Here is an 11,487-nt window from a genome sequence, read left to right as displayed (position 1 = left end):
AAGTCGCTGTCACTGTTTCCCCATCTATTCACCATGAATTGATGGGACCAGATGCCATGATATTAAGTTTTCTGAATGTTGAGAAAGTTTAGGCCAACTTTTTCACTCTCCTCTTTCACTTTCCACAGGCTTAGGTATTAATATTTGGAGTTTCTCTATCGCTCATTTTTCAGTATGGGAATTACGTGTGCTGTGGAATAAACTCAGGTCTTTTAAGAAGCTAATAGTAAAACGTCCACCCACCAATCCACTAACAGCAAGTGAAAATAAAATCTAAGAATACTGCATACGTTTTAATTTTTACACTAAAACACATGTACGTGTCATATATGTATATTTTGCACAACACGTAATTATGACATCTTCATTGCTAGCACATTTCCTGACCGCTGGGGCCATGTGTCAATCACCTTTTGGGTCTGTCACAGAGGACATACGTAAAGGTTTATTTAAAACTGAACTACGGGAAGAAAAAAATACTGATCAGAAAAAACCTGCAAAGATATCCATTCTTTTTGTTAATATCAATTTGTCTAGCCATTTGCAAACGTATTCACTTTTCTGCACTGTTGCTTTGCTGCTACTGCTGCTAAGTCGCTTCAGTCGTGTCCGACTCTGTGCGACCCCATAGACGGCAGCCCACCAGGCTCCGCCATCCCTGGGATTCTCCAGGCAAGAACACTGGAGTGGGTTGCCATTTCCTTCTCCAATGCATGAAAGTGAAAAGTGAAAGTGAAGTCGCTCAGTCGTGTCTGACTCAGCGATCCCATGGACTGCAGCCCACCAGGCTCCTTCATCCATGGGATTTTCCAGACAAGAGTACTGGAGTGGGGTGCCATTGCCTTCTCGCCCTCCACAATTCTGGCCAACGGATCCGTGCCCCGGGTTAAAAGGCATTCACACCTACCCAGCTTCGAGGCCTAACTCTAAATACCGCAAGTGTAGAGAATCCAGAACTTGCTTTCAAGCCTCTCCAGGAGACAATTTCCGCCAGGCTGCCCAGAACGCAACCCGCCACTGCCGTTTCCTCTAGACTGCTCAAAACTCCGGGAAACCAGGGAGCTTTCCTCCCGCCCACCAAGAGAAAAACAGCCGAGCAGCCGTGGACCGCTTGGCCGCAGTGCCACCCGGGCCCTGTGGAGGGCGCGCGCGGCCGGGCCCCCGCCGACCAGAGAGGAGGCGGAGCCGGGTGGGGGCAGCGCGTTCCGAGCACGGCGCTTCCTGTTCCGGCGCCAGGAGGAGCCGCGCGCTGCTGGTGCTGCTGCCGCCCCCGTCTCCGTCTCCGCTGCCGTTGGTCGGGCTACTCTTGGTTCTCCAGCGCCCAGTTCTCTCCGACCCATCGCCGCTTCTAGATCTTGCTGCGAGTTCGGATCTTGCCGGGTGAGGCTGCCTCGGCGCTAGCGGGGTCATGGAGGAGAGCGAGGGAGCCCGCCCAAGCGGGACGCGGGGACAGTAACGGAGGTGCCTCAGACGCCTCTTTGGGGAGGCCGGGGACTAAGAGTCTCTCCCCGTCGTTTTCCTTTTGGCTGTGGGCAATCAGCCCGCTCGCCCCCCAAGGAGAAGGCGTCGGGGGCGGGTGACGTCGTACCGATGGGTTTCTTGGCGGGTGACGTCAGGCCTGGCTCGGGGGGCGGGGCCGGGAGCGAGCCTGGCCCCTCCCCCACCCTTTCCCGGGCGGGCGCGACCCGCTCGGAGGCCGGTTCGCTCCGGTTAATCCCGGACTCCTTTTGTTCGCTGGACTCGGAAGGGCTGCTCGCCTCGCGCCCCTTGGCCCCGACTCCCTCCCCCACTCATTAATTGCTAATGAAAGGGAGAGGAAGGCTGAAAGAGATTCTTGCCGGAGTCTTCGGTGCTAGTTTAAGATTATTCGCAGTATGAGGTTTTGCTCATCTTTTTTTTTTTTGGTCATCATTTTCTAGAGGAGTTCCTAGCAGATACTCAGATGAATATCCATGGCAAACTGAGGAGTGTTGAGTTCTGTAATGCTCCCTTATTTTAGGATTTAGGAGAGCCTGGTGGCTTTGGACCGTTTTCTTCTGAAAACCGAGAGTAGTGTTTTTAATAAATGGGGATTGTAATGTTGAAGCATGGAAGCACACTCACCTGACAGAAGAAAAAATTTTGTAGGGTTGGTACTAAAGGAATACACGCTCGTACATTTGGTGGCTGTGAGTTTGTTTTGAAAACGAACCCTCCATTATAGGCGAAGGTACACTTCAGAAGTCTTTCAGAAGTTCTTTGTTTAGGAATAGTGCTCTTTGGGCAGGAGGAATAGAAATTTTTCTCAATACTAGTGTCTGAACTTTCTATTCAAAGCTAGTTTGTTTCAGAAACTTGAGTTATGTGTACTGGAATGTCCCTTTTCCTCTCTCCACGAGGAACGGAGACCCAGAGACAGCCCCTTAACTGAAATCCTTGGGACCAGTGTGTTTTGGAAGTCAGAAATCTTGAAATTTTATCTTTAGATTTTAGAGAGACGATAAGGTGCAAAGATGAGAGATCACACCATTGGAGTCGGGGCAGCGTCCCCAATTCAGCATTAATATTTGTGCAGCGATAGGTAGGAATTAATAAAAACTGTAAATAGCCTCAGGTCAGATTTTGCCACCAAGTAAGTTTTATGTCAAACTTGGGAACACTTCTTTCATTTCTAAAGGTTTCTGAATTGAGAACTGCAGATAAAAATTTACGAACCTATCATAGCTATTTGTAAAAGCTGACATCTGTGGAGTTTTTGCTACCTGCCAGACAGTGACCAGGACGTTTACTGTGAAGTCTCACAGCAAATCTGTGAGGTGGATACTACTGTCTGCTTTCACCTCTGAGGTTTGCACAGCTTGGCTTGTCCAGAGCCCACCAGTGAACTGCAGCATTACCTAGTTTGAAATATTTTTGGTGTGCACGCCTATATTTTTTAAATGCTTTTTAGATGGAAGGATAATTGCCTTAGAATATTGTGTTGGTTTTTGCCGTACATCAGCCTGTATTAACCATAGGTATATACATATGTCCCCTCCTTGAACTTCCTCCGACCCCTCTCCCCAGGCTTGCAATATGCCGGTACACCGAGGGAGAGAAGATGATGTATTTATTTTCTAGGCACTTTTATTATAAGCACTTGATTTACCAGTCCCATTTAGTCCTGACCTTAAGGGCCCATTATTATAGTTGAAGTAACAGATTTATTGAGGTGAGCTGTCTCTGAGACGGTCAAACTTTGGTCTAGAGACTCTCTGGTTGAAGCTTCCATATTCCTCCACTTTTTGCATTGCAGCCAATCTGAGCTGCTTATACGTTCCACAGATCACTAACTGCTCCTTTCCCTAGGACCTACCTTTTTGTTCTCCCACACTGCAAAGACAGGACTCCTCAGGATTCATCCCTTGATAATCCTTGCCTTGATACCTTTAGGAGCTCTTCAAGGTGCTCCCATAGTGCCCTGCACTTACCCCAGGTAGCCTGCTGTTTAAATGGTAGTTCTCCACCAGACTGGGAATGGCAGTTAAGTGTTTATTCCATGTAACACTATCCATTTCTCCAAGGCCCAACGCAGTACCTGGCACTTACGTTCCCATAAGTATGAGTGTAGAAAATAGGATTGACAGGAGCTTGTTGAAAAGTTATTTTTTTAATTACATATTTTTAAGTAATTTTAATTGTTCAAAAACATGCAGATCCCCAATTTCTTGAGTTGTCCAAATGTAAAATAGAGTGTATCTAATAAACCCCAGTACTAGAAACTATCACATAAAAATGCTTATTCAAAATTTATATTTTCAGTACAATATATTACCAGTATCCCTTCCCCATACTAAACAAGTCAATGGAAAAATCCTGATTTCCCTTAGTGACTATTAATAAATATCTTACTTGTTTATAACTGTAGATTTTTAGATATTTTACTTATCTTTGAAGTAGTCAGGAATTGTAACTGTTTTGCTAATGAGAAAAATGGTCTCTGGTTTAAAACTGTCTTTGTCAAAAGATTCAGACAAAAGATTTGGTGTCCAGGTTTCCTAACTGTGTAGTCCCATACTGTTTTTGACTCGTACTGCAGTTTGATGACCTTTGAAATATTCCTTGTCCAGTACTCACCAGTAATTTATGGGGTTCAACTTTTTAAAACTTCCCCATGATTGAATTACTATTTTTATTCTAAAGGCCATAGGTGTTACAGAAATGCTTTATGTTTCTAATGCTAGTTGAAAGAAATTATGTACTCTTGTTTTAAAATTGCTCTTCAGAAAATACAATGATTATTTTACACATGATGTGTGTTGCCATAAAGTGTTAATGGAAACTTTTGGAAGTGATAGCTTTAGATTTTTCCAAAATGAAAAGTTAAAGTCTTCCTTGATTATAAACTTTTTTTTTTTTTTGTAGTTCAAGGTCACATTGGACTCATCTTAATTAGCATAATCCATATGTTTTGGAGGTTTGTTTTTTTTTTTTCCTCCTCCCCAGAAAATCTAGGGTTTGGGGGGATTTCTTGGCAGTGCAGTGGTTTGTTGGTTTTGTTTTTGTTTTTTTTTTAAGTCTCGATGTCCATTCTAGTGGATTTGTACTCTAGATTGGAGTACTGATTGATGTCCAACTCTATTTTTTTAACTACTTTGTGGTTGAAAGTATTCCCCAAATAGTAAATTGGAATATTTCCAATTAATATGAATACTGTTTGGGCATGGAGAACAGGTTGCTTTACAGTGCAATGCTGTAAAACAGGAAGTGACCTCTTTCTAATCCCTTTGGTCAAGGCTTTATCATCTCCTCTGTCTTCCAGGATTTGATGTTGAATTTAAACTTTTGAAAGCCAGAGTTAGATTTTAATGTAATGCTGTGATTAATTAACCATAGTTTTTCAAAAAGTAAGAAGGAAATGAGTGATTCTAAAAACCTGAACTGTAAGACCAGGTGAAATTGAATGGGTTGTGCTTAGTTAGGTTTTTTTGCTTCAGAATTAATGTGAACTTTGATACAGAACCACTTTCTGTTTCGAAACAGCTCACCCTGTGTGAAAAGAATGTTAGTTTTAGGTAGACTTTAAACTTGTGCATGGATAAACTTTCTTTCAGGTGTTAGTCCTAAGAATCTACTATTGTGTAATGTTACTTTTTAGTATAAAACCTTAACATGGAAACAAATGAATAAATATATTTGCTCTACATTCATGATGTGTTTTTTAATCTTATGAATTTAAGAGCAAGGTTATAGCTGTTGTGACAGCACGCTTCCTGTTCATTTTCTTTATCATTCCTCATAATAACCATACCACATGAACTAAAACTCTGTAAATGGCTCAGTATTAAACAACATATATATAACTATATTGTGTATTCGTGGGGCAGAGAGAAAAACTGAGATCAACTCATTAGATGTCAAAAAAATCTGAAGAAATACAGTGGTGTTTTTTTTTTCAAGCTAGCAAAAAAAAAGGGGGGGGGACCAAATCTAGCAAAAATAAACATAAATAGAAACTTCCTTACTGTAATTTTTTAAAATCTCAAAACTAAAAATAAGGATCATATTTAAACATTATAAGCATTACCAGGAGAGTTGGGAAGACTACTGTGCTCTCACTATCTTATTTAAAATTTCATTGTGGTTTAAATTCTAGCTTATGCAAAAGAGAAAAAAGGTATAAACATTGCAAAGAGAAGGTAAAATTATTTTTCACTAATGGCATAATTCTTTATCTGCTGACTCCAGAGAATCAACTGAGAGACTTTCAGAAATAATTCAGTAATGTCACTGCTTACAAAAGTAATACACTCTCTTCCCGTATATGAACAACCAGTCAATTAGAAAACATAATGGAACACCCAATTTACAACCACAAAAAAAAGTTTGCCATTTAGAAATCTAACTCACAAAAAATGTATAGGAGTCTTGATTTTTAAAAACTATTGAGTGATACTAAATGACAATGACGGGAACCAGGATGATATACCTTGTTTCTCAAATGAGAATATTTTTATATCTTAAATATATTACATGTCCTCTAAATCTGTAAATTTAATTAGGTTTTATCATTGTGCTGTTGGAATTTTTTGTTTCTTTCATAAAGTGACTTAGAAAAAATAGGCATGACAATATTCAGGAAAACCTGAAAAAATAGTAATAGTAGGTCATAAAATTTGTTTAAAAGTATAAAGCTGCCCTAATAAGATGGAATGTTATACTGTGGATCAGTAGAATAGAGTTCACAGTACCTTTGGGAAATGATGGAGGCTCTGTGGCCTGGTGGTTTTGGAATCAGACTATACCTGGGTTTGAATCTCGGTGTTTGTCACTAGCTCTGTGACTTGAAACAAGTTAACTTGCTAAGCTTCCTTTTCTCCAGCTATAAACTGGGAGTGCTAATAGAATCTGCATCTATCTGTGAGATTATGCACCTAAAGCACTTAGCATGGTAGATGGATTCTCAGTGTTTGTTATTAATAGCAGCCGCAGAATGTGGTAAAGGTAGCTTGTTGGGTCAGTTAAGAAAAGATAGATTACTCAGTAATTATTATTTGAAAGAAAAACAGATTAAACCAGTTAAACTGTATAAATACTCTTAGAAAGCGTAGATGAATTTTGTCTCATCTAATATCCTTAATGTCTTATAAAGCATTAAAAAAGAAAAAAGATGTACCACTAATTAGTAAAATAATCAAAGGCAAAAAAGTACATGCTGTAGTATTCTGTTTATATGAAATCAAGGAGCAAGCAAAAACTAAAAAAGTGATTGCTGAGTGGCAGAGGAATTGATTGGGAAATAGCGTGAGTAAATTTTATGGTGTAAGGGAAATGTTCTGTATCTTGGATGGTTACAGGGGCATATACAACTCTCAGAGCTTGTTGACCTGAGCACTAATCCGTGCATTTCATTGAGAGTTAATTATACTTGAGTTATAAAAATTGAGGAAAGTGGTCCAAGCATATTCACAGAAAAAGAAGTCTAAATGGGGTATAAAATTTAAATAATGCTCTACTTTCCACTTAATTAATAATCAGATGTAAGTTAAAACAAGATGCCAATCTTTAACCTGTCATTGAAAATGATGTATAAATTTAATAACATCCAGTGGTGAAGAGGAGCTTTAAAAAGGTAGTGTCAATTGGAACGGGCTGTTTGAGATGGATTTTAGATGACCTTACCTGTTGACTGTGTATTTCACTTCTAGTGCTTTTTCCTGGTAATAGACTCAAAAAGATAGGTGTTTAGAGATGTTCAGTGTTGTCGTTTTAAAAAACTCAGAATGCAACAGCCTGAGCAGCCACCAACTTGAGAGTACAAACTAAGTTTTGGATCATTTTTATATGCTGCACAGCCAATAAAAAGGGATGAAGTTTATCAAGGTGTATGAACTATTATGGAGATTTTTCCTACATGAAGAAAGTCATTTTATAAATTATTAAGATTCCATTTAAATAATATATGCATAATTCCTTAAAGAATATAAAATATAATAAACTGGTTTTGAAATATTCCTTCTTCTTTTTGTTTTGTTTTGGTTTTGTTTTTAGGAAAATGTCTGATGAATTTTCGGTAAGTTGATACATTTATTCTTCATAAGTTTTTCGGCTCTTAGAAAAAAGACATGGTCCTAACTGTGGGCCCTAAGTCTTCCAATTTAAAAGAAATGCTTTTTGTGATTCTTCATTTTTTGTGTTTTTTTAAGCATGTGATTTTGATGGATGATTTGTCTTTATTTAGCTATGATATTCTAAAATGCATTTTCTTTATGAATCTTTAAGTATAATTTTTTAAAGGCTTCTGTTTTGTTTTAACCTGATAGTGTTAATTTTAGCCAACATTTATTGATAATTATATACCAGGCACTGTGTTAAGTGCATTGAGTGAGTTATCTCGTTGAGGCCTCAGGTTAACTCTAAACTGTTGTTTTGAAAATGAGGAAACCAAAGCTCAGAGAGGATGTATCACTTGTTTGAGGTGAAGCCAGTATTCAGTTCACACTGTGTTGATCAGTTGTATTTAGAAAACTTGAGGTTCTCTGAGGAATTGGAATTGTAAAGCTGATATTCAAGGAAACTCCTAAATTTTTTATTAAATGAGGTGGTTTTTAAATGGAACAGCTTGGCTTTTGAAGAATTCCTGACCTTATAGCTTACCATCCTTCATGGGTTGATAATCGTGTTTGGCATTGCTTGTCCCTGAATAAGATCAATAAGACATGCTTGTTTTGTATTCCAGTTGGCAGATGCGCTACCTGAAAACTCCCCTGCCAAAACCTCTGCTGTGAGCAATACAAAACCCGGCCAACCTCCTCAAGGCTGGCCAGGTTCCAACCCCTGGAATAACCCAAGTGCTCCACCTGCTGTGCCATCTGGACTCCCGCCAAGTGCAACACCCTCCCCCGTGCCTTTTGGACCAACGCCAACAGGGATGTACCCCTCCGTGCCTCCCACCGGACCGCCTCCGGGACCCCCGGCTCCCTTTCCTCCTTCTGGACCCTCGTGCCCCCCACCTGGGGGTCCTTATCCAGGCCCTGGCCCCACTGGGCCATATCCTACACCAAATATGCCCTTTCCTGAGCTTCCAAGACCATATGGTGCACCCACAGATCCAGCTGCAGCTGGTCCTTTAGGTCCATGGGGATCCATGTCTTCTGGACCCTGGGCACCAGGAATGGGGGGGCAGTATCCCACCCCCAATATGCCATATCCGTCTCCAGGGCCATACCCCGCTCCTCCTCCTCCCCAGGCACCAGGGGCGGCCCCACCTGTTCCGTGGGGCACTGTGCCACCAGGAGCCTGGGGACCACCAGCGCCATATCCTGCCCCTGCAGGATCGTATCCCACACCAGGACTCTATCCCACTCCCAATAATCCTTTTCAAGTGCCTTCAGGACCTTCTGGTGCTCCACCGATGCCTGGTGGCCCCCATGTGAGTGTTTAATTTGTTATTAACATGCAGTAATAGTCCCATACGCTGAAAAACTGTCTCCAGTTTTGAATGGACAATTAGAAAGCTTTTAAACCTTTTTTTTTTAAGGGGTATGTATATAAAATAAGAGTAAATTTCAAGCTTCAGATAAATTTTAGATAAAGCATTTAAAAGGATGAAAGCACAAGTATTCCTTGTATTAAAAACACAAAAATTCCTCAAATATCCCTCAAAGAATTTGTAATGTAGTAAGCAGTATCCTCAACAGCATCCTTGAAGTAAACTCAAGAGATGTGTTTCATTGGACTTTTTTTTTTCTTTTTTTTTTAACTTCTCTCAGTAATGTTTTAATAGCATCAAACCAAAGCACAAAGTTCAATGAAAGTCATCTCTGCCAGTCTGGCTAGACACAAGAGGTAGATTTTTAGAGAATCCAGAGCAGTGAATGTGTAACGTTGCCCGTCTTTCATGCAGCTGTTGTGTTTCTCAGCCAGGGTTTTGTTAGATCCTACACAGTACTGAGCCCAAGCTTATACCACTCTTGTGCATTGCCAGTTACATGTAATGCTGTGTGCTCTACTGTCAGCCAGGCTGGAGTAGGGTTGACGTCCTGGTTGAGGACCCTGTCTTGGGCGTATGGCCAAGTAGGAAAGCACCTTGTTCCCCTATGAACTGAGCCAAGTCAGAGTCTCCATAGGGGAAAACAAAATCTATTTATTCTTAAAGGACTAATCAGATCTCCAGCCAGATTAATCACAACCAATTAATCTTAATAAAGTGTCCCTGAAACTTCTTTTCATGAGTGTAACTTTTTGCCATATATAGATACATATATATGGTTTTAAATATTTTAGTTAAGTGAATGCCAGAATAAGTGATGATTTGCTGTTTGGATTTGTTAAGCAATAAGTTTAAGTCACAGCAAGGAGTTAATAAACTCCATTTACAAAATCTAGAAGTTTACTTTTTCTTTTTTCTATTGCAGTCTTACCATTAAGTTAACAATGGATGAAGAGATGACGCTTTGCTTTTTGAAGTACATAGATATATGCACATGAATGCATATATAAAAATTGCTGTTTCCCTATTCTTAGAGGGCATTCATGAAAGAACAACTCTTGCACCTCTCAGAAGATGTCTGCCTCTTGTGCTTGGATGTATAGTACATCTGATGGATACAATCAGATAAAAATGTAAACGGAAATCATTCAAATGTGATTTTTATTTGGTTTTTATGGAAAGTTAAAGTAATTACGTATATTGAATAGCTCTTTGCTACAATTTGTTTAAAACAAATTTTTCAATTTGTTTAAATTATGAAACTAAACACTTATATAATCACTTTTTCCCCTAAATAAACACACTTTGAAAACAATCACATTGTCATAATTTAAACAAATGATGCTTCTCAACATCTTGAGCTGTTCTCTCTACAGGATAAATAAACCTGGTCCTTCTGAGGTTATATTTTGGGTATACATTTTGAAACTGTTGGTGATTACTGTCAGATGCTGAGTTCATTTTTATCGTTGAGCTTTTAGAAAAAACTTCCCCTTCGTTTTTAGTTCCACTGATACTATTTTTAGCCAGAGGGGTCATACAGCTCTAAAATATGCCCTTTGTGGACACTTGTTTCTTTTTAATGCAGGCTGGCATGTAAATGTAAATTATATTCTTAGAAAATTGGTGATCTCTTTGTATTGTTTTAGAATAGATGGAACTGTCCATATTGCTTTGGGAAGAGCTCAAGGAGGAAATAATTCCCTCCTTTATCTGGAACCTTAAATTGGAGGAGACCCTGCAGACTACTTCATAGTAACAAGTAATTTGCATTCCCACAAAACACTCTTCTACAGGGCCCTTCCTGTAGTCCCTTTTCCCTCAATTTTTTAGAAGGGGCACACCCCATAATTCCTCCCTGATACTGAAAACTGGCCTGCTCTAGGGGTCTATCACAAACACAGAAGTTATGTTTAGAGAACCTCAGTCATACAGACATGACTGTTCTTTGTAGAAGTGTGATCGAAATATGTTAATGTCTTTCAGAGTCTGGTTAAGCTATGTCATTGTGTCTCGCATAGTTTTCCTGGATCTGTTTGTAAAGTGCTTATGGTTAACAGTTCAGTTCTGTATTTGTTGACAGTAAGACAGGTAAATAGGTAGAAGAATGAGTGCCACCCAAAAATTATTCTCTAGCTCTAACACTGAGCATAATCATAAAGTATAGATCTCTGCAACTGAGTTTGAAGTAGTGTAACTGTGTTACTTAAAAATAAGTGTTGTTTGTAACCTTCAAAAATAGCTTTTTGGCACCTTATCTTTAAATCATATTTTTAGATTTGGGATAGAACTGATGATGTTACTTGTCAATAACATTTTGAAATTTTGAATGTATCCATTAGGTTACTAAAATGTATTTGTGACTTTCTTGACCAGTATATGAGAGATTTATGCAGGAGCTCTTTTGCTTAGAAAGAAAGTATTTGGTGGTTTTATCTCTCTTACAGTTAAAATGTCAAGAATGCCAAATGCTGCCAGTTTAATGGTTTGTTAGCTACCTCCTTTTAAGAAAGCAAGATTGTCAACTTTCTAGAGTA

General features: G+C 39.5%; 1 protein-coding gene across 1 annotated transcript; it reads left to right on the top strand.

Moving 5' to 3' along the window:
• Positions 1-1,222: 1,222 nt before the first annotated feature.
• Positions 1,223-11,171, top strand: MAPK1IP1L (mitogen-activated protein kinase 1 interacting protein 1 like). The gene is made up of 4 exons (XM_043919648.1): positions 1,223-1,380; positions 7,510-7,531; positions 8,198-8,890; positions 9,876-11,171. Exons 2-4 carry the CDS (start codon positions 7,514-7,516, stop codon positions 9,885-9,887), a joined length of 723 nt encoding a protein of 240 aa, XP_043775583.1. The 5' UTR covers positions 1,223-1,380; positions 7,510-7,513; the 3' UTR covers positions 9,888-11,171.
• The last annotated feature ends 316 nt before the right edge of the window (positions 11,172-11,487 follow it).

The sequence above is a fragment of the Cervus elaphus genome, chromosome 12 (assembly GCF_910594005.1).
Source record: "Cervus elaphus chromosome 12, mCerEla1.1, whole genome shotgun sequence".
Taxonomy (NCBI): domain Eukaryota; kingdom Metazoa; phylum Chordata; class Mammalia; order Artiodactyla; family Cervidae; genus Cervus; species Cervus elaphus.
The sequence above is the reverse complement of the archived record's forward strand: the minus strand, read 5'-3'. Positions and strand labels throughout refer to the sequence as shown.